This window comes from Morus notabilis, unplaced genomic scaffold (genome assembly GCF_000414095.1).
Source record: "Morus notabilis unplaced genomic scaffold, ASM41409v2 Scaffold6, whole genome shotgun sequence".
In the NCBI taxonomy this organism is placed as follows: Eukaryota; Viridiplantae; Streptophyta; class Magnoliopsida; order Rosales; family Moraceae; genus Morus; species Morus notabilis.
This window is the reverse complement of record NW_010363960.1, coordinates 124,515-148,879: the sequence shown is the minus strand read 5'-3', so window position 1 is coordinate 148,879 and position 24,365 is coordinate 124,515. Positions and strand designations below refer to the sequence as shown.

At 40.1% G+C, this 24,365-nt stretch overlaps 1 protein-coding gene across 1 annotated transcript; it reads right to left on the bottom strand.

Moving 5' to 3' along the window:
* Positions 1-292: 292 nt before the first annotated feature.
* LOC21397780 lies at positions 293-22,166 on the bottom strand. Its single transcript, XM_024170352.1, has 3 exons — positions 21,960-22,166; positions 1,334-1,539; positions 293-922 (listed from the first exon to the last, which is right to left on the bottom strand). Exons 1-3 carry the CDS (start codon positions 22,059-22,061, stop codon positions 655-657), a joined length of 576 nt encoding a protein of 191 aa, XP_024026120.1. The 5' UTR covers positions 22,062-22,166; the 3' UTR covers positions 293-654.
* Between the last annotated feature and the right edge of the window lie 2,199 nt (positions 22,167-24,365).

The window sequence follows — 24,365 nt, the reverse complement described above, 5'->3', positions numbered from 1 at the left end:
ACGCGTGGCTCCCATTTTGCCCTTTCTGGGGAGGAATATAAGGAAAGAAATTACATTTTTTTTAGGGAAAAAAAAAGTTTCATGTTTTTTGTTTTTTAAGAGTTTCTTCGTTAGTCTGTTTTACTGGTAGTTTAAATTTTTAACCATTAAATCTGATTAAAATTTTATCAGATTAAAAAAATATACAAAACATACATATTTTGATATAAATCTGACGGCTAAAAATTAAAAAACTATTGATAGTTTATTTTTAAGTAGTCCCTGTTTTTCTTTTTTAAGAAATTACTTTGGGAATAAGTCATTAAAAGGGCAAAAGGAACTGTCCCCGTAAAGAAGCGGAGGTCCTCCAACAGTAATTCACAAACGGCAGGATGCCATTTTAATGTTATCCAATAGTGAGCTATCTTTTTAATCCTAAACTAAAATACAAAGTACCAGCCTACCAGATGACAAAAACCCTCTCTTATAATATGATATGACTTTGCATGTCGTCTTTGCAAGCAGTCGTTATAGCACGTATATGTAACTACATAAACGGAATCCAATTATAGCTGAAGTTCAAGTCATACACATAAGAAAAGGCATTTCGAACCCTGAGTAACATCTAGTGCAAAACTTGGTAGCCATCTATGACATTACCCAATTGAATTCTTTCTATGCATACCCAGCCATCCCAATATTTGAGCTTTGACGATTTGTCTTCTGAGCTGCCTGAGTAGTAGTCGCCTTGTTGAAGTACATGTAGTAGTACACGTTTAGAATCATGGTTGCAACCACAAATATTGCTCCAGTAATAAAAACACCCTTCCGTAACGATTCACAGGAGAAGTTCTGAGCATAGATCATCTCCCGGTACTTCGTGTGATATGCATTCTTTGTCGCACCGGCAATCAGACATGCTTCTGCTATCAGAAAAGTTGTCCTGTAGACAGAAGTACATAGCAAGTTTCAATAACAAACCAACACCGAGAATATTTTCAAAGTTGTAAAACACATTCTACTCCAAGTTTACGGAATAATATCTCATGGGTTGGCACGTACAAAACTGCAACAAGCTTGTTATGGAGAATGATAGAGCCAGCCAGCAATAATAAGAAAACACGCAACATGAGGTATAAATGCTCACAATAAATCAGAACAAATGCAATATGACATATCAAACATAGAAAATCATGTCTACTAAACTAGTTGAACGGCGAAATTAGGCGAGAGTGATCAACTATTCCCTACTAGAAATACTAAAATACAACATTCCAAGACAGACCCGACATAATAAATAATGTATAGATAAGAGAGGATACAGACAAGTGAAAGGGTACATCAAAGGACTCACCATGATGACACAAAATAGATGATCGACCAAGCTCGATGACTGCCAGGAGCCAAGGGTCTTCCAAAACACATGCATTTTGTCACTCCCATAAGTAAAGATTCACTTGAAAGAAGAAACAAAAAGCCTCCCACTCCATAACCAGTAGCAACATCTGAGTTATACACACAGTAGGATGAATTTGTACGTTCATCATTGAATATATGACCCTGTGACAAAGAAAAATCATCAATTAAATGAAAACCACGAAACGTTTATCATATAGTTAGTCCCACCAAATTAATCAAGAATCCAACAACGACAATCTAGAAATATTTTCCCTGTAAATGACTATTTATTGCAAGGAACAATAATAGATTACGACCAGAATGTACATGTTAAAGTAAATATTTTACTCTTCCTAGTACAACACTAAATCAAAATGAAAGAATTAATCATTAGTTTATGACTGCAAGGATGTGTAAATAACATTTTTGAGTTGGAAATTTCAAAGTATTAAGACAGTTTCTCTCTAACAAATTGTTCCTTGCACGTTATTGGGAGTTACCATAAAATGAACCATGATATTATCAGATAACCATGAACATCAAACCCTGGGCCAATTAAAGAAAAATTGATCTTCTGTCTATACGGACGTCTGCTCAGTTTTGGAATTCAGACTATGGAGGGGCGATTAAGAACGAGGCACAAAAGGAAATGGGAAACTTTTTGTCAATGAATTCCTCTCTGAGACAAAAACTCAAAAGAAAACCTTACAAGGCACCTTACAAGGAGGTATGCACCTTACAAGGCAACCATCAATGAAGATTATGCAATGCGATTTCACCGGTTAAGGTCGCATAATGATTACCACAGCTTCGTATTAGACTCGGTGCATTGAAACAGCAATGGTCATGGTATGATAAATATCAACAAAGACTCGGTCAATGGTTAAGACAAACAAAATTCTCCTAAAGGCATGGGTTCGGAGCAATTTTTTTGAAGTAGACTAACTTCGCCGACCAGCTAGTGCTTCATGACATACTAAAACATTTTATAAATATCAAACACAACTGAATAATTGGGTTTTCACTGTATAAAATAATGAAAAGGAGCTGAAATTGAAGAGTTAAAAAACAACAGTTTCAAAAAATACCTACAATTTCACGAAAGATAATATTCTAAGAAGAAACATCTAAAGTTTTAATATGATAACAAAAGGAAATCTAGTTATCTCAACAAATTGAAGAAGAAGCCAAATATCACAAAGGCAAGGAAGTGAAGAGATAGCAAAACCACAAGGCCAAGTAATCAAGGCTCCTTAATTTATAGTTATAATTTTTTTTTTCTTTTGGGAAGAGGTGGCTCTTTAAAATTAATTAAAACGTGATGACATTATGGTCATAATTAGTAAAAATAATTCACAAATAGAGGTGCCTCTTTATCCTTGTTTTGTTTTGGCAACCTGCAGTCTGCCGACTTGCGCCCAATCTTGTTGCAATTCAAGCACTTCCCTTGGAATTTCTTCTTGACAATTCCTCCCTTTGGCCCCAACTTGTATCCGGGCTTTCCTTTCTTTTTGGAGCTATTATGCTCCACCACATTAGCCTTAGCAGAGCTTGCGGTTGCATTGGAGAACTTCTTCTCAGTCTGCCTATTGTCTTCTTCAATACGAAGCCTGACAACCAATTGCTCAACGGTCATCTCTTTCCTCTTGTGCATCAGATAGCTCTTGAACTCTTTCCAGGAGGGGGGTAGCTTATCAACCAGCACAGCTACCTGAAAGGATTCACTAATAGCCATTCTCTCAGCATATATCTCGTGAATTATCAATTGGAGCTCTTGAACTTGATTAATAACAGTCTTCGAGTCCACCATCTTGTAATTCAGGAATTGGCCTACTAAGAACTTCTTAGCACCCGCGTTTTCGGACTTATATTTCTGGTCTAAAAATTCTCATAATTCCTTAGTTGTTTTCTTTGAGCTATACACATTATAAAGCCCATCAACCAAGCCGTTAAGCACATAGTTCCGACACAGGATGTTAGAATGATTCCATGCATAAACCGCATGGATTGAGCATCCACTTTATCCTCTCTAACAGTAGGAGGATCCTCTTTTAAGAATCTCACAAGATTCAATGTTGTCAGATAAAATAACATTTTTTGTTGCCAAGTCTTAAAATTCAGCCCACTAAATTTATCAAGATTTTTTCATTGTGGTTCACAGGAACTGAGACTGGTGAAGGCCGCGTCGAGGTCAAAGCAGGGGTTGGGACCGAGATAGATGTTTGTCCCACAAGTGACGGCTCAGGCGTCATGGTATAACTTCCAACAGGAACAACCACGTTCATGTTATCAGCCATTTCTTCAAAAACAAATTTTCCAAGTTAGTAAGGAAATTGACAATAATTTCCTACAATAAGGAAACGTTTTTTATTTTCCTTTTTTTTCCCCTCCAGCAAAGTCCTCTGTATCAAATCTGTTTTAAGATTGTTAGGAAAAATATAGATAATACAAAGAAGAACAATTCATAACAACTTATAGGAAGATCAAAATATAGAAATAGTTACAACACGAATTCAACCTTTCTACCAAACTTGGAAAAATGAATTGCAAGGATGTCGAGGCACGTGAGCTACGCTTTCCTTAAAACAGATTCGTCCCCTCCGGCGAGTGCTTGAGGTAACATTGGACGTCCGTCTCCCAGGATACAACGACAACGACGGTAGCTCGAAGCACTATCGGAACCGTCCGGCAACTAGAACGTGGATCTTCTCTCTATCACCAAAACCGAACTACAAAAGAGAACGCACAAAGAACTCGAAAAACAAAAGAGAACTGAGAGAAAGGAGAAGAGAATTCGGAAAAGTGTGTTGTCCTTCATGTGGTGCATGACTTATATAGGCTCTCGGAAAAAGGTTACAAAGCATGGCATTATGGGGTTAAACGCGCATCTTAATGGTGCAAAACGTTCATGACGAACCTAGCCACAAATCCATAGTAAGTTCAAATTTTTATGAAGGCAAAACTGATGCCATAACCGTCCATCAAGTCCACCATTAAGTTCGGCATTAAGCATACCATCAAGCCCCCCTTTAATCAACATTAAGCTCCAAACGGTTTTGGGTTTTGGCTGAATGTGGAAGGTCTTGGGTGTGGGTTTTCCAGTCCGACATTCGTGTCCACAGGTCACGGGCACACACATTGGGCCCCTAACCCGCCGGGACCATGATTCGCACCCCCCCCCCCCCCCCCCCCCTGCGCGTGAGAGAGCCTCTCTGGTACACATGCTTACCTAGGCTTCAAAGTGCAATCACTTATAAACACCACCAAGGCTTCATTCTTAGCCAATGTGAGATTTTTACAATTTCTAATTACCTTAACCACTTCAAGTGACATACTTAGAACATCAATTTTTCATTCACCTAATATCCATTTTGAGTGTATGAATAATTGATTTTGATATCCTCGTGATGGAGAACGCAAATCTATCGAGACCCGTCACAAAAATCAATTTGGCCCCTTTCTAAAATGAACCTCAAAATGGCCTTTACCATGGCTTAATAAGCCATTTTGCCAACAATCTCCCACATGAATGAAAATTGACTGACGACAAGAAAAAAACAAACTCAACACGATGATAGAGTTCTACAGTCGATACTTGCAAAGGATAGGTAGGCATTAACCCTTGAACCTTCCCTCGTGAGAATTCATTAACTTTACTGGTTGACCAGTAGACGAGATGTCTTTGAACTGTTCTGCCTTCGTGTAAATATTAATATACCACACAGACATCTTCCTGACACAATTCTGTTCTCATGGTTATGTCCGTTTTGGCCATGAACATCTACTTGGTTCTGCAAGAATTTCTAATGAATTGAGCCCTCACAATTCTCCTTTGAAGCAGCCTCACTTCTCTCTGACATATGTAATTTTTTATTAAAGAGTAACCCGTATTACTCCGCTCGAATTCCTAACGTATCCGACGTATAAGAATCATTAAAAATCAATGTTTATCCTCTTCTCGTACGGATTTCACTATTATCATCATAAGAACAGGCCGGAGTTACCCTCACAGTGAACTCAACTGGTCTATATAATTTAGTTGTCCCATTGAACCTAAATCTTGGGATCTCCAGTCAGCTAGGTTGGGTTTCCACTACTTCGACCTATTTATTCCATGGACTTCAGTCTCATTCCTCTCGATGTCTTTTCAACTTGATCTCTATTCAGTCATTTGGTCAGCAGATCCGCAATATTGTCGTTCGACCCTATATAGTCAATGACTATGACTCCCCTTGAGATCAGTTGTCTAATGGTATTATGTCGACGACGTATATGTCTAAACTTACCATTATACATCGTATTATATGCTCTACCAATAGCTGATTGGCTATCATTGTGTATGCAAATTGCAGGTACAGGTTTTGACCAATCCGGAATGTCCTCCAAGAAATGTCTAAGTCATTCAGCTTTTTCGTCACATTTATCCAATGTGACAAACTCAGCTTCCATCATGGATCTGGTTATTACCGTTTGCTTAGAGAATTTCTATGAAATAGCTGCACCACCCAAGGTGAATATAAATCCACTGGTAGCCTTAGAATCATGTGTATCGGATATCCAACTTACGTCAGAGTACCCTTCTAAAACAGCAGGCTCTCTTATGTAATGCAGTCTATAGTCAAGAGTATATTTTAAATACCTCAGTACTCTCACAATTGCTTTCCAGTGGTCATCTCCTGGGTTACTCGTGAAACTGTTCAATCTACTTACAGTGATGACAATATCTGGTATTGTACAGCTCATTAAGTACATCAGACTGTCAATCACTCTAGCATACTCCACCTGAGATATGCTTTCTCCTCTGTTTTTGGACAAATGTTGACTTATATTAATAGGAGTTCTTGTTATACCAGAATCATCTTTATTAAACTTGTCAAGTATCTTATCCACGTAATGTGACTAAGTCAATATGAGACCATGAGACACCCTTTTGATTTTGATCCCCAAAATCACATCAGCCGGTCCCATATTTTTCATGTCAAACCTTGAGTTCAACATGTGTTTTGATAGATTTGACCATCCGATCATTGCTACCTACAATTATTATGTTATCTACATACAGACAAAGAATGACATAACCGTCTTCTGTATTCTTGACATAAACACATTTGTCTCACGTTGATTTTGAATCCATTTGACATCATGACATCGTTAAATTTCTTATGTCATTGTTTTGGTGCTTGTTTCAATCCGTACAAAGACTTCACCAATTTGTAAACTTTCTTCTCTTGTCCTGGAGCTACACAACCCTCAGGTTGTTCTATGTAGATTTCTTCTTCCAAATCTCCATTTAGAAAGGTTGTCTTCACATTCATTTAATGAACTTCAAGATTCTGCAGCGCAGCAATCGCTAGTATCATCCTTATAGATGTTATTCTCGTCACAGGAGAATACGTGTCAAAGTAATCAAGGCCTTCTCTTTGTCTATAACATTTTATTACTAGTCTGGCCTTATACTTGTTAATTGTTCCATCTGTCTTCATTTTTCGTTTAAAAATTCATTTAGAACCTAGTAGTTTATTTCTTGGTGGAAGATCTACTAGTTCCCAAGTATGATTTTGTAAGATGAAATCTATTTCACTCTTTATAGCTTCTTTTCATAAAGAACCCTGAGTTGAGCTCACAACTTCTTTATACGTTTGAGGTTCAACCTCTAGCATAAAGGTTAAAAAATCCGGTCCGAAAAACTTTTCTATCCTTACCCTCTTACTTCGTCTAGGCTCTTCCTCCGTTTTCACGTTTTCATCATTTTTAAAATTTTGACTACAATCTTCTATGATAGTCTCAAAAATTCGTTTTGACGAACTTGGCTCATCTTTCTTAGTCTTATATGAAAATACATGTTCAAAACACGATGCATTCCTAGACTCTATTATCGTGTTCTTGTGTATGTCAGGGTTTTTAGACTCATGCACAAAGAACTAATATGCGGTACTGTTATGAGCATACCTAATGAAAATGCAATCAACCGTTTTCGGACCTATCTTCATCTTCTTTAGCGTTGGAGCCATTACCTTGGCTAAACACCCCCACACTTTCAAATATTTGTAGGAATGTTTCATTCCTTTCCACAACTCATAGGGGGTTTTATCGACTTTATTATGCGGAACTCTATTTAAAAGGTAATTAGCCGATAAAATGGCTTCCTCCCCACACGTTCTGTTGCAACCCAAAACTTATTAACATTTCATTCATCATATCCTTTAAGGTACGATTTTTTCGTTCAACAATGCCATTCGATTGGGGAGAATATGATGGTGTGACTTCGTTTATGTTGTGCACAAAACGCACTAAATGGTTCGACATATTCGCCACCTCAGTCACTTCTTACTATCTTAATCTTTTTATTAAGTTAGTTTTCAACTTCTTGTTTATAGAGAGTAAATTTCTCTACAGCTTCATCTTTGCTTTTTAGCAATACTAATTCGATAGGACCAAGTGGTCCGGTGACAAGGCGGAAAGTCAAACGCTTCAAGGAAGCATTGAACGAGCTGGTTCAACAAATTAGAGATATGGCAAACACATGGAAGCCCAACACAAGTTCAAAGTCGAATGAAGAGAACCTAGTCACCATGATTAAGGTTCTAGAATATTCAAGTGGAATTACAATGGGCTTAGCAAGGGGAGTCCCAACTCAAATTGGCCGAATTGGGCCTAAGGAAATATTTGTGGCCGAATTGGCCTTGGAATTGTAAAGGGTCCGAATTGGACTTGGATTAGATTAGCGTTAGCCGAGTTTGGGCTTTAGCTTAGATAATTAGATGCTTTAGTTTTCATTAGGTTTAAAAATCACATCCTATATAAGGGGTTGTAAAACACGTTTTGAAAATTATTGAATAATCATATTATTGAGGTTTTGCATATTTTGTGCTTCTTGGTTCTTGAGAGAACTTTTTGAACTTATCAAGTATTTTTCTTGTAGCGTTTAACAATCAAACTTATCATTAAGATTAATGGGTGATTCTTGATAATCTTGGTGTGGCGTTCATCTTTCGTAGTTCTTGATTCGCGTCTTGATAGACAACGGGTTAAGGCTCAACAATCTTGCGTCTTGAAGATCTTGGGGTTGTGATCCGTGTTTGGTGTTGGGTCTTGTCACGTCGTTGGTGAGATTTATATCAGTTGGTATTTGAGCTTTGGTTCCAAGGCAAGTTTGACTATCTTTAATCGTTTTCTTATGTCTTAGGGTTTCAATTCGAGTTTGTCCTTTTGTTCTTGCTTTGCTTTGGAATTTCCGAATTATTCAAAAAAATTAAAAAAAAAGAGTCAAAATTAATAGGGTTTCTTAAGGCCGAATTTAAGATAGAGCTTCTAATCCTCCCTTCTTTGTTGCTATCTTTGGCCGAATTTCAGATAGAGCTTTTTTTTTCCTAAACCTAGTTGGAATTCAATTAGGGTTTCCCCCCTTGTTGCTATCTTTGGCTGAAAATTTCATAAGGAGTCCTAGTTTCAATCAAATTCGACTTAACTTCCTTTATTAGCCAAGCTTTACGTTTAAAAAAAAAAAAAAGAAAGAGAAATCGCAGGACTGTTACTTGGAACGGTTATAACTTTTGATCCAGAAATCGTTACGGTGCCTATAATATATCAAATCGAAGCTCTTTTTGAGCTCTACAATCGCTGCGGGGCATAGCCCCCCGACCCCATTTCGGGCCAAAATTCACTTGTTTTTATTAGTTTCAGAGCCTTTTAATTTTACTGGTTTGTTCGGTTGCCATCAACTTGATAGTTACTTGAAAAACTTGTGTGTTTCTGAGTCCGATTAAGAACTAAAGAATACACAACAAGTGAAAAAAAAAAAAAAGGCAAGAGTGGTGAGAACATCGGAGGGTAAAAGCCATTGAGTGACAAACACAAATCTAAAGAAAGAAACACATAAGGAGTGAAACACGTGAGGGAGTGTTTGTGAGGTTTCTAACTTTGTTTTGCAGATTTTAATCATGTCTCACAACCAAGGCGAACGTCAAACTAAAGAGGCTCAACAAGAAGCCAATCCGAATCTACAAATGCAGGCGTTGGTAGGGGAGATGAGACAGATGATGAGGGTGGAATTAGAACAACTTCATGAGAGGATGGATAAGCTGGAAGAAGGAGTGCAACAAACTAATCCCATTAGGCAGCCACCTAGGCGTGTGCCAACCGGGAATCGATGGGGTGAGTTTGAGGATAAAGAGGAGTTAGAGGAGCTTAAGGATCCACCAATGAACCAAGACATGTTTAAGAGAAGAAATAATGAAGCTAGGATGGGTAGATCTAGGCAAGATGATGATTTGGGGAGCATTTAGGTCAGGATTCCATCCTTCCAAGGGAAGAGCAATCCTAAGGTGTATCTTGAGTGGGAGAAACGTATGGAGATTATCTTCGATTGTCATAACTACTCAAAACTCAAAAAGGTAAAACTCGTTGCAATTGAATTCACCGATTATGCTATCGTTTGGTGGGACCAATTGTTGCAAGATAGGAGAAGAAACCGAAAACGTTCCGTCGAGACGTGGAACGATGAAAACCATCATGAGGCGGCGTTTTGTTCCAAGCTACTACCACCGGGAGCTATTTAACAAATTGCAACGCCTAACTCAAGGTTCCAAGAGCGTAGATCATTACTACAAAGAGATGGAAATTGCAATGATCCGCGCGAATGTGGAGGAGGACAGTGAAGCAACCATGGCAAGATTCTTGCATGGTCTAAACCGTGAGATAACGGATGTAGTAGAGATGCAGCATTATGTGGAGCTAACGGATATGGTACACCAAGCCACCAAAGTAGAACAACAATTGAAAAGAAAGAACATGGCTAGAGGGGAATGAACGTGGCTACCACAAATTCATGGGAACCAGCCCCTAAACGGAATGAGTTTCCTATGCCAAGACCTAAGAACGAACCCTCTAAGGATGCCAAGCAAGCTGAGACATCAAAGCAAGGTAACCCCGAGTCCTCTACAAATAGAAACTGCGACATTAAATGTTTTAAATGTCAAGGCAGGGGGCACATAGCTAGCCAATGTCCGAATAGAAGGGTGATGGTGATAAACGCCCAAGGAGAGATTGAGTCGGACGAAGAGAAAGAAGAGGTAGATGACATGCCACCTCTTGAAGATGCCTATGAAGGACAACATGCGGTGGAAGGAGAAGCATTAATGGCAAAGCAAGTCCTTAGTGTGCAGGTTAAGGAAGAAGAAAACAACCAACGGGAGAACTTGTTTCATACGCGGTGCTTTGTAAATAACAAAGTTTGCAGCCTTATCATTGACGGTGGGAGTTGCACAAATGTGGCCAGCACCGAAGTAGTGGAGAAGTTGGCGTTACCTACCTTGAAACATCCATGGCCATACCGACTTCAATGGCTAAATAATTGCGGAGAAATCAAGGTAACGAAACAGGCGGTGGTAACGTTTTCCATTGGAAAATATGAGGATGAGGTGCTTTGTGACATGGTACCTATGCATGCATGTCACATCCTATTGGGAAGGCCATGGCAATATGATCGGCGAGTCACACATGACGGTTTCACCAATAGGGTACTCTTTTACCATTAAAAGGCAACCTATATCCCTTGTCTCATTGACTCCCAAATAGGTTCTTGAAGACCAACTAAAGATGCAAAAAGCAAAGGAAATGAGAGAGAGGCCGAAATAGAGAGAAAAGAAAATGAGAGAAAAGAAGTTGAGGGAGGCAAAAACACAAGAGATAATGAGGGGAAAAACAAGAGAGTAAGTCTTGATGAGAGAAGAGAATTACAATTTCATGGCTACAAAGAGTGAGATTAAGAGAGCTTTACTTTCACAACAGCCCCTTATAGTGCTCATGCACAAAGAGGTCCTTTTGAATACTAACCATCTCGCCGATTCTTTGCCAAGAAATGTTGTTTCTCTCTTGCAGGAATTCGAGGATGTAATTCCCGAAGAGACGCCTCCTGACTTACCTCTAATTTGAGGAATTGAACATCAAATTGACTTCATACCCGGTGCATCATTTTCAAGAGGGAGAGAATGATGCGATAGGACCAAGTGGTCCGGTGACAAAGCAGAAAGTCAAACGCTTCAAGGAAGCATTGAACGGGCTGGTTCAACAAATTGGAGATATGGCAAACACATGGAAGCCCAACACAAGTCCAAAGCCGAATGAAGAGAACCTAATCACCAAGATTAAGGTTCTAGAAGATTCAAGTGGAATTACAAAGGGCTTAGCAAAGGGAATCCAACTCAAATTGGCCGAATTGGGCCTAAGGAAATATTTGTGGCCGAATTGGCCTTGGAATTGTAAAGGGTCCGAATTGGACTTGGATTAGATTAGCGTTAGCCGAGTTTGGGCTTTAGCTTAGATAATTAGATGCTTTAGTTTTCATTAGGTTTAAAAATCACATCCTATATAAGTAGGGTTGTATAACACGTTTTGAAAATATTGAATAATCATATTATTAAGGTTTTGCATATTTTGTGCTTCTTGATTCTTGAGATAACTTTTTGAACTTATAAAGTATTTTTCTTGTGGCGTTCAACAATCGAACTTATCAATAAGATTAACGGGTGAATCTTGATAATCTTGGTGTGGCGTTCTTCATCTTTCGTAATTCTTGATTCGCGTCTTGATAGACAACGGGTTAAGGCTCAACAATCTTGCGTCTTGAAGATCTTAGAGTTATGATCCGTGTTTGGTGTTGGGTCTCATCGCGTCGTTGGCAAGGTTCGTATCAAATACTTTGTGATATTGTTAGGTACCTAGGTTTTCCACAGGCAAACAGCCAAACATACACATATCAATCCTGAAATTGACAAGGAATTGGATAGAAATAAGGGAATTCCTTTATTGAAAACCACTAGCCAATCTCCAATTACACTACCAAACGGAAAAGTAAAAGATAGAACGGAGAATTAGAGTACTCCGGGGACTCCTAATTTGGTGGTATTTGAGAGACCACCAGCTCTCCTTAATCTCAGTCTCCCAAAACTCTCAAAATCACAGCTTCCCCTAGTGAGCTATTAAGCCCTTTATTTATACTGCTATTAAGACTATTAAAAAAAACTTCTAAATATTAGGTTTCTAACATATATCGTCAATGAAAGTGATAAAATACTTATTACCACCTCTAATTTGAACAAACGTTAAGTCACAAACATCACTATGTATTAGATCAAGTGGTTTAGTATTCCTTTCTATCGATTGGAATGATGACCTTATTAGTTTTGCCTCTACACAAGTTTCATATTTACGTTTTGAATCAATATAAAATGCGGGTATGTAATCCAAGTTAATTAATCTACGCAATGTATCATAATTAACATATCTTAGTCTACCATGCCATAAGTTAGAAGACTCAAACATATAAACAGAAGACTTTTTCTTTTTATTCATTTTCTTGGGTTTTACAGTTATGGCATTCATTTTCCACATGTCACTCTTTACATAACCCCTCCCCACATCTATTCACATCTTAGACAAAACTATTTTATCGGCTTCAAACACCATCTTAAAGCCGTGCATGCTCAGCATCGTCCCGGATATGAGATTCTTCCGGATGTCGGGCAAATAAAGCACGTTGTGAAGCTTCACTTCCTTGCCCGAAGTCATCTTCAAGAACACCGTTCCTTGGCCCTCGATCACAGAAGTTGCAGAGCTACCCATGAAAAACTTTTCTCCAGTTTCTAACGGAACTAGATCAGCAAACTTGGCCCAGTCACAGCAAATGTGTCTTTTAGTCCCAGTATAGAGCCACCACTCCTTTGGATTGGAGTCGACCAAGTTCACTTCAAAAACAACAGCTGACAAGCTGATGTCGGACACTTCTTTGGAAATGGTATCCACAGCATTAGCCTCCTGTTAGACCCCCAGTAAGGAAAGTCTATGTTAGGAGGTCCATGAGAGGGAATACTTCGGGCCCAGGGGAGTCAGGCCCAAATAGTGTAGTTCAGCCCAGAAGGGGGCCAGGCTCAGAGAGTGAAGTTCAGCCCAGGGTGGAAGGCTCATCTGGGCGTGTGAGCGCTGCTGAAGGAAGGAGCTGCTGACGTGGGAAGTTAGTTAGAGGAAAGGGGAGTATATGGGGAAAGATCGAGGCTAGTGGGAGGTGTGAAGAATTATGTTGGCTCGGCTGAAAGCTTAGGAGGTTGTGGGGTTCCTCAAAAATCCCTCCCTATCTTTATTTTTCTTGTAATTTCCATTGTTGCTAATTAGGAGCCTTGTTAGAGCTCACTGGTGTTAGTAGAAATTGTCCGAAAAATCAATAAAAAGAACTACCGTTGAATACCATCCCAGCTCTGCTGGTTAAACTAATTCTTTTGAGTCCAGAATCCTAACAATTTGGTATCAGAGCCTCGATCCATGGCTCACGGAATGCAAGCGAACACTACCACGGAACGCATTTTCGGCTTGGAGGGGAGCTTCGAGTCTCTCAGAGAGGCGGTTCAGTTAATGGGAGCTATGGTGGACCACGTACCTCAATTACAGGAGGACGTTGTAGCCTTGGGAACTCAGATCGAGGACGTTTAGGGGTCACTCCACCGGTTGGAGACCATGCTAGGTCGCCACCTGGAAGCCCAGCTGCCGGTACCACCACGGCGGGAGCAGGGGCGCGACCGCGAGCGAGGAAGGCAGAAGGATTCGCCAGAACGAGTCCGAGGCATGCACGATCACCGGGGAAGAAGACTGGAGCTACCGATATTCCAAGGTGAGGATCCTTATGGCTGGGTGTTCCGCGCAGAGCGCTACTTCGCCATTAACGGCGTCGAGGAGGAGGAGAAGGTCTTGGCTGCGTTGGTCTGTATGGAAGGAAGGGCCCTTGGCTGGTTTCAGTGGCTGGACTCTCAGGAACCCTTCACCGACTGGCGAGATCTCAAATCGGCAATTCTCCACCGGTTCAGCCGCGCGAAAGACAGTAACCCGACGGAGCAACTGATGGCGCTGAGGCAAGACAGCACCGTGGCCGAATTCCGTGACCGTTTTGAGGCCTTAGCGACATCCATGAGAGGTATTCCCGAGCCTATATTTAGAGGGGCTTTTCTTAATGGGCTTCGTGAAGACGTGCGGGCCGAAGTTAAGTTGCACCGGCCCATTAACCTTCAAGAGGTTATGGACCTGGCCCAGCAAATTGAAGAAAGAAACGAGGCGGTGGAAAGGCTGAGAAGGATAAGGATGGGTCGGGGTTAGAGGCCAGAAGACTCGGGAAGGGGTGGGGGCTCAGGAGATAAGACCAACCCACAACTGGGGTCCTCGAGGAGTTCCCTTCAGTCCAACCACGGGAAGGAGACGGTTTCTTCCCAGAGGGCTCGTGGGTGGCCACAGCAAACGCAGGGGAATTCAGAGGGAGGGGGAGCTGGATTTAGGCATTACACTGATGACGAGATCCAGCGCCGACGAGCAAAGGGGCTGTGTTTTAGATGTGATGAGAAGTTCAGCCCGGGCCACCGGTGTAAGAACCGGCAACTCCAGGTGCTCTTGGTGTCGGACGAGGAGGGCATGGGTGTTGATGAGGAAGGGGTGGAGGCAGAGGTAACGGCGGAGGAGGAGGTCGAGGAAACATCGGGCATATCCCTGAATTCTCTGATGGGGCTTTCCTCTTCTAACACCATGAAGTTGAAAGGGGCCATGGGCAGAGATGTGGTCATATTAGTCGACAGTGGTGCTTCCCACAACTTTCTCTCCCTCAGATTGGCACGGGAAATGCATGTGCCCACGACGGCTACGGGAAGCTATGGCATCCAAGTGGGTAACGGCGCATGTTTCAAGCAATAAGGCGTGTGCAATAATGTGGAATTGAGAATCCAGGGGTACACGGTACGTGGGGACTTCGTTCCGTTTGAGTTGGGCTGTGCTGAGGTAGTGTTGGGGGTGTCGTGGTTACGCACCTTGGGAGAGGTACTGGCTGACTGGCAGAGGTTCACCATGAAGTTCCGTACGGAGGCGGGGTGGGTGTGCTTGAAGGGGGATCCGACCCTAAGCTTGGAGCCGGTGAGTTGGCGCACCGTGAACCGTAGAGTCCACGGGGAAGTGGTAGGGGCACTGTTGGAGATATACGCTCTTGAGGGGAGGAAAAGGAATGAAAGGCAGGAAAGTGTACCAGACGCCCTTAAGGAGGTTTTGGCTCGTTTTGCTGGAGTTTTCGCAGCACCGGAGGGGTTACCACCAAACCGAGCTCGAGATCACCAGATAGTACTTAAACCTGGGGTGGAACCGCCCAACATTAGGCCTTACAGGTACCCCCACGTGCAGAAAGGTGAGATTGAGAAACTTGCAGCTGAAATGTTAGCATCCGGCATCATTAGGCCAAGTAGCAGTCCCTTCTCGAGTCCCGTTCTGTTGGTCAAGAAGAAGGACGGCAGCTGGCGTTTGTGCGTAGACCCCCAGTAAGGAAAGTCTATGTTAGGAGGTCCAGGAGAGGGAATGCTTCGGGCCCAGGGGAGTCAGGCCCAAATAGTGAGGTTCAGCCCAAAGGGCCAGGCCCAGAGAGTGAAGTTCAGCCCAGGGTGGAAGGCTCGTCTGGGGGTGTGAGCGTTGCTGAAGGAGGGAGCTGCTGACGTGGGAAGTTAGTTAGAGGAAAGGGGAGTATATAGGGAAGGATCGAGGCCAGTGGGAGGTGTGAAGAATTCTGTTGGCTCGGCGGAAAGCTTGGGAGGTTGTGGGGTTCCTCGAAAATCCATCTCTATCTTTATTTTTCTTGTAATTTCCATTGTTGCTAATTAGGAGCCTTGTTAGAGCTAACTGGTGTTAGTCGAAATTGTCCAAAAAATCAATAAAAAGAACTAACGTTGAATACCATCCCAGCTCCGTTGGTTAAAGTAATTCTTTTGAGTCTAGAATCCTAACACCTCCTTATCCTTGTTTCGTTTTGGCAGCCTACAATCCGCCGACTTGTGCCCAACCATGTTGCAATTGAAGCACTTCCCTTGAAATTTCTTCTTGACAATTCCTCCCTTTAGTCATAACTTGGATCCCGGCTTTCCTTTTTTTTGGAGCTATCATGCTCCACCACATTAGCCTTAGCAGAGCTTGCAGTTGTATTGGAGAACTTCTTCTCAATCCGCCTATTGTCTTCTTCAATACGAAGCCTGACAACCAATTGTTCAACAGTAATCTTTTTCCTCTTGTGTATCAGATAGCTCTTGAAATCCTTCCAGAAGAGGGGTAGCTTATCAACCAGCGCAGCTACCTGAAAGGATTCACTAATAGCCATTCCCTCAGCATGTATCTCGTGAATTATCAAATGGAGCTTTTGAACTTGACTAATAACAGTCTTCGAGTCCACCATCTTGTAATTCAGGAATTGGCTTACTAAAAACTTCTTAACACTCGCATCCTCCGACTTATATTTCAGGTCCAAAGACTCATAATTCCTTAGTTGTTTTCTTTGAGCTATACACATTGTAAAGCCCATCAGCCAAGCCGTTAAGCACATAGTTCCAACGCAGGAAGTCAGAATGATTCCATGCATCAACCGCGTGGAATGCTTGAGCATCTACTTCATCCTCTCTAACAGTAGGAGGATCCTCTTTCAAGAATCACGCAAGATTCAATGTTGTCAGATAAAACAATATTTTTTGTTGTCAAGTCTTAAAATTCAGCCCACTGAATTTATCAGGCTTTTCATTGTGGTTCACATGAACCGAGACCAGTGAAGGCCGCGTCGAGGTCAAAGCAGCGGTCGAGACCGAGACAGATGTTTGTGTCCCACAGGTGACGGCTCAGGTGTCATGATGTTGCTTCCAGCAAGAACAACCACGTTCATGTTATCAGTCATTTTCAAAAACAAATTTTCTAAGTTAGTAAGGAAATTGACAATAATTTCCTACAATAAGAAAACGTTTTTTTTCCCTTTTTTTCTCCTGCAAAATCTTCTTTTGTATTAAATCTGTTTTAAGATTGTTAAGAAAAATATAGATAAACAAAGAATAACAATTCATAACTTATAGGAAGATCAAAATATAGAAACAATTACAACACGAATTAAACCTTTCTACCAAACTTGGCAAACCGAATTGCAAGGATGTCGACGCACGTGAACCATGCTTTCCTTAAAACAAATTCGTCCCCTCCGGCGAGTGCTTGAAGTAACATTAGACATCTGTCTCTCAGGATACAACGACAACGACGGTAGCTTGAAGCACTATCGAAACCGTCCGGCGAACTAGAACTTAGATCTTCTCTCTATCACCAAAACCGAACTACAAAAGAGAACGCACAAAGAACTCAAAAACAAGAGAGAACCGAGAGAAATGAGAAGAGAATTCGGAAAAGTGTGTTGTCCTTCAGGTGGTGCAAAACATGGCATTATGGGGCTTAGACGCGCATCTTAATGGTGCAAAACGTTCAGGACGAACCTAGCCAAAAATCCTTAGTAAGTTCGAATTTTTATGAAGGCAAAACTGATGCCATAACCGGCCATCAAGTCCACCATTAAGCTCGGCATTAAGCATACCATCAAGCCCCCCTTTAATCACCATTAAGCTCCAAACGGTTTTGTGTTTTGACTGAATGTGGAAGGTCTTGGGCCGAATCAAAAAATAAAAATTGCAAAACAAAGCCCGCACGGAGCAGGTTTTCCGGTCCGACATTTGTGTCCGCATGTCGCGAGCGCACACATTGGGCCCCTAACCCGCCGGGACCGTGATTCGCACCCGCCCCCCTGCGCGTGAGAGAGCCTCTCTGGTACACATGCTTATCTAGGCTTCAAAGTGCAATCACTTATAAACACCACCATGCTTCATTCCTAGTCAATGTGGGATTTTTGCAATTTCCAATTTCCTTAACTACTCCAAGTAACATACTTAGAACATCAATTTCTCATTCACCCAATATCCATTTTGAGTGTATGAATAATCGATTTTGATCTCCTCGTGATAGAGAACGCAAATCCATCAAGACCTGTCCTAAAAACCAATTAGAACCCTTTCTAAAATAGGCCTCAAAATGGACCTCAAAATGGGCCTCAAAATGACCTTTACCATGGCTTAATAAGTCATTTTGCCAACATGTACAACATGTTAAAGTAAATATTTTACTCTTCCTAGTACAACACTAAATCAAAATGAAAGAATTAGTCATTAGTTTATGACTGCAAGGATGTGTAAATAACATTTTTGAGTCGGAAATTTCAAAGTATTAAGACAGTTTCTCTCTAACCAATTGTTCCTTGCACGTTATTGGGAGTTACCATAAAATGAACCATGATATTATTAGATAACCATGAACATCAAACCCTGGGCCAATTAATGAAAAATTGATCTTCTGTCTATATGTTCGCCTACTCAGTTTTGGAATTCGGACTATGGAGGGAGAACGAGGCACAAAAGGAAATGGGAAACCTTTTGTCAATGAATCCCTCTCTGAGACAAAAACTCAAAGAAAACCTTACAAGGCACCTTACAAGGAGGCATGTGATAAGAACCGAACTTGAATTGAGGAATTGAACAGAAAAACAAAATTATATTGATAAAGTAATTGAAAGAAATTACAAGATAGATTGACAGACGTTCGAGAGGTCTGCTAACTCTCCCAAGGGTTTCCCAGTTTACTCTAATCCATTCCTCCCCTTTAGTCTCTTTCTATTTCTTATATACTACTACTTACTAGCTTAACAAATATAACAAACCAACCTTAATAACAAACTACTAACCACTTATTCTACTGATTACTAATAACTAACATAATCCTATCATTACTCCCCTCCTCAATACACTTTGTCATCAAGGTGTGGTCAGGTGACCGCAGTGGAATGACGCCATCTCCTTCCCATGTCGAAGGGTGTCGCAATCCTTAAAGTGCCAACTTCAACGGTGACAAACCAAAGCGTAAAAGGTGCCACGGAAGTGTAATCGAGAGCAGAAACCCCATTGTAGCCATTGTTCAGTCCACGAAACATAGAAATTTTGGTTTTGGGAGTTACAAACTCGGAAATATCAGATCTTCCATTTGCAAAGTGTCTAAGTCCTACTCCAATGAAGTCAATTTCTCCATCCCCAGCCCCATAAGTGCTGGAATTCCCAGACCCAATCATATTTGGACCAAAATTTGAGGACCCATTACATATCTTGCTGAAATTAGTCCCACTTTCGCTGAAAGTTTTCGGCCCAACCTCTATTGAGGCAGAAGTACACCCAACAATGTTGGAATTCCGCAGCCCAGACCCAATCACGCAAGAATCGGACTTGCCCACACTAGAAACACGTGACCCAGCCCTCATTTGGCTGGAATTTTGAAACTCAGCCCCACCGACCCCAAGTTTTGAACCAAACTTCCACGTCCTAACCATAATATCACCGGAATTGAGTGGGTCACTACTATACCGGCCGGAAACAGCCTCAACATCGCCGGAGTCATGTGTCCCAGTCCAAACCGCAGCCAAATCGCCAAGCCCAGCCTCAGTCGTGCCGGAAATTGTGAGCCCAACCCCAAATGTAGCCGCACGAGACCGCCGCTCCACCTCCGACCACAGCCCACCGTCAAATCGCCCCTTCCACCGTGGGTCTTCGAGATCTAGGGCGATTTCGCCCAGACCAACTCACCTTCCCTCATCGCGAGCTGGAATCGCGTAAGCCGGTCCAAATCCGGATGGGATCCCACTCAATTTCGAATGAATCACCTGACCCAGTCGCGCTAGGTTTCGCACAAACATTCCCCAATCTAGCCCAATCTTGCCGGCTTGTCGAACCCCAACCATGATCGTATTGGTGTTCTCAATTTTCACCACCAAATCGCGGCCGATTGTCTCAGATCTGAACGATTTCGCACCAGATCGCGAAAAATTGATCGAATCGTTGTCGTCCTCCCGCGATTCTAGAACTGGTTGCGTCGGCCCACCGCCAGAAACGTGAAAATCTGAACTCATTACGTCCCGTGGACAAACCTTCTCATTCTTTTCAGAGAGCAATCTCTCACGCGTTGCTCTGAAACGAAGTTGCAAATTGATCTTAAAAGCACTCCAACAAGCAAATGGCCGCCTTCTGTCCTCCCATTGAAACCACTCGAGTGCCTCATCTTCCATGAATTCCTCTGCAAACCAGCCCCTTTCACGTTCCGAAAATCGATTATTCAGATGATATTCTTCTACTTTTACAATCCAAGAATCCGGATCTTTTCCTGAGAACATCGACATTTCTAATCGCTTCCAACGTCCACACGTTCCAGCCTTTTTTTTTTTTTTTTTGCCCAAGAAAGTACTGCTCTCATACCAATTTGATAAGAACCGAACTTGAATTGAGAAATTAAACAGAAAAGCAAAATTATATTAATCAAGTAATTGAAAGAGATTACAAGATAGATTAGCAGACGTTCGAGAGGTCTGCTAACTCTCCCAAGATAAAACGTGATGACATTATGATCATAATTAGTAAAAATAATTCACAAATAAATAAGTATCTAAATAAATGGCTAACATGTAAGGGTGTGCAACAAACCATTCAAACTAACCAAACCAAACCAAAGCAAAAGAAAACCAAACCAAACACTTGGTATGGTTTAAATTTTTAAAAAACTAATTTACTTAGTTTGGTTTGTAGTTTTACCCTTCAAAAACCAAAAAAACTAATTCTATTTTGTATATATTTTCATAAAATTATATATATATATATTACGTATATGTAACTTATCTATATTTTTGAAAAAAAAAACACATTTATTCCAAAATTAAATGAGCACGACCATAAAAGTTTCTACCATAATTTATATAATGGAATGTCTATCATACAAAATATTAGTACTTTAAAAAACTAATTTACTTAGTTTGGTTTGTGGTTTTACCCTTACAAAACCAAACCAAACCACACTAATTCTATTTTGTATATATTTTCATAAAATTATATATATTACGTATATGTAACTTATTTATATTTTTGAAAAAAAAAACATTTATTTCAAAATTAAATGAGCACGATCATAGAAGTTTCTACTATAACCTATATAATAGAATGGAATATCTATCATACAAAATATTAGTACCACCTATAATTGAGGCTTGAGAAGAGGTTATAAAATATTAGTTCAACCAATTAGAAAAATTAAACCAAAATAATTAAAAATCGATTTAGTTTAGATTGAATTAGATCTCTTAATTAGTTTGATTTAGTTTGAAAATTTCTAACCAATTTATAATAAATTTGGTTTGCATTTCATTCAAAATAAACGGTTTGGTTAGTTTGCACATCCCTACCCACATGCCACGATATAAGGCATTGAATACAAAAACAATTAAGCAAAGAATTATTTGAAATTCTTTAAGAAATCAAAAAAGATTTCCCCTAAAAAGATCCAAAATCCGTAAGTAAATTACCCCAACAATTAAAGAATTCGGGCCTCTTTACACTTCACCAACTTCAGAGACATAAAAATTTACAAAATATCCTCTTATGTACTCACTTTAAACGCCATAACCACAAGATCAGAACTCATAATAACACCTAATCGCACAAAGTAAATTACACAACAGGATCAACTTCAAAAGAACTTAATCAGATCAATAATTCAATAAGCAGAGCACGGGAATTTCAAGATGAGAACGCAAAAATAAGCAGAGATCAAAGTGACAAATGACAAGGACAACAAAAGGCGATAAGATTATTCATAGAAAGGGAAAGTGAGAAGAGAGGACGGAGGCTTACAACGCTCCGTCGTCTCTCGGCGGCAATGGCGAAACCGAAGGCGACCAAGCTGAGGACCACGACCAGAAGATGAACCAGACTCGAGCCCTTTCCTTCTCCCATATCCTATTTCTTTGCCCTGATTAGAGCTATAGAGAGAGAGAGAGAGATTTGTGAAACTCGGGGTTTTGGCTACTCTGCTCTGCTTGGCTCAGTTGGGTGTGAAAAAGTGTGATCAAAAAGTGTGTGAGAGAGTGGGAAGCAGTGAAAGTTATTTTTGAAAAAGGAGAGAGAGAGAGCGAGAGAGAGAGAGATGAACCACGCGAAGCGAGAGAGCGTTAGAGCCACGCGAGAGAACATATTCGCGGAATTAGAATCGCTGCTTGGTTGAGCTCAGTTCGCGTGTTTTAAACGCGGCTGGTTCGAGTTTAACCTGCAATTTCGACGAAGCGGGTTCGAGTTTAATTACGTGAATTATCCTGTGTGAGCGATCTCACCTGCTTATCTCGAGTCTTTTTTTTTTGGTGATCGGACAAGAAAAGGACTAATAATGTTGTATATTTTTCCCATAAAGAAAAGAATTGCGAGGATGGATCGATCCTAAGAAAATAAAAAGACATTTTCGTCCTCAATTTTTCTAATTTGACAATTTGATTTTTTTTTTTTTTGACAATGAACCTCTTTAAACTTAAAAATCTTTACAATTAAAGGGGTGTCCAATTCATTTATCCAACCCAAGTGTGCCCAACTTGAGTGAAGTTATGGGCGCAAGTTTGTTGTTTTTGCTCTTTTGTACTTTTGCCTTTTGAAAAAAAATGATTAGTTGTTTGTTGCATATAAATTTATGAGAAAATTTTATATTGGTACATGTGTTATAACGTAATTGTCTTTGAGTATTGTGTTTTTTTTTTGTAATTTTAAATTGATACTTTAATGTTTTTTAGAAAATTATTTTTTAGCACCTTAAGGTCTTTTTATAATGTAAAATGTTAAAGTTACGATTCTCATGAATTAACCAAAAAACTAATAATAAATTTAGAAAAATTTTGAAATTTCTTATAAGCATTTAAAATTAAAAATAAAAAATTGATAAATCTATAAAATAGAGTTATTTTACCATTTTTTTAGTATTTACATTGGTAAGTTCTTGAGATTTTAGCTCTTTTTGGTTTAACTTTGTGTATTTTTGTTTAATTTATTTTACTTTGATTTTGTTTTAATTTATTTTGTTTTAGTTTAATTTTACTTTATTTTATGTAGTTTGATACTAATTTATTTTGTTGTTATTTAGTTTCCCTTCAAAAATTATATTTTCTCATTTGTGTAATTAAATTTGGTGACAGGGTTAAAATGTTATTTTAGAGAAAAGTGGGGGCGAAATTATAAAGAAAAGTCATGAAATTCAAATTGGAATTCCGTCTCCTAGCTCTACCCAATCGCGTGCTGCCACGTTGCGAAGCTTTGCTTACTCCCAACCGTTGTCCGCCATGTGTCTGGCTCTTCTAAAATGCTCTCCAACTAGCTACACGGAAGAGGAAAGAAAAGAAAAGGCATCAAATAACATATTTTAAAGGTCTGTTTTTAGTATATACTATATATTTTAAGGAGACGTTTAATTCATGAATTATAATTATTTTTAATTTATGTGTATTTTTTATGAAAGAAAATACTATAGCGAATCACAAATCATAATTCGAATCGGGGTACGAATCCCTCAACAAAATAACTCCTAAATGTTAGAAAATTATAACATGTATTAAACGTTTGTTTTCTATATTCATCCATAATTCTGAATTATGATTCATAATTCTTTACAATATTTTTTCTCATAAAAAATATACGTAAAATAAAAATAATTCTAAATCATAATTTTAAGTACATAAACCAAACGTACACTCCACAGAGGAGATTCGCTGCCATCCTCGTCGAAGCTTGGAAATCCACTGCCATGTCGTTGAAACTTGGAGGTCAATCGAAGATCTGTCTCTTTCTCTCATCCTCCTCCGATTTTTTTCTCTCTATTCAGTAAGTGACAGACAGCGGCGACAAAGATCCCGATAATGACAAAGATCATCGAAATCATGTGGTTCAGCTATTGTCAGAGATGAGTCTCGGCTCTGCCATTTCTGAGTTTTACGATCCGAGATCGCGACGAATATAGCGACAAGGAGTATGCCGCTGCCATCTCTCTAATCACGATCTCCTCAAGAATGGCGAACTCCGGTAGCAACGTCACGAATCAAAGGTTGAAGCTTGTAGTGTGGCTAGTCGTCATCACAAATCGAAGTTCGAAGCTCATCGTCGCACGGTGACAGAGAAGAGAATAAGACTTTGCCGGAGAAGATGTATTAACTTCTTTTCTGATTGTCAGTGCATTATTGTTAATTTGAAAAGAAATAAAACCATACATACAATTTTCAATTGGCT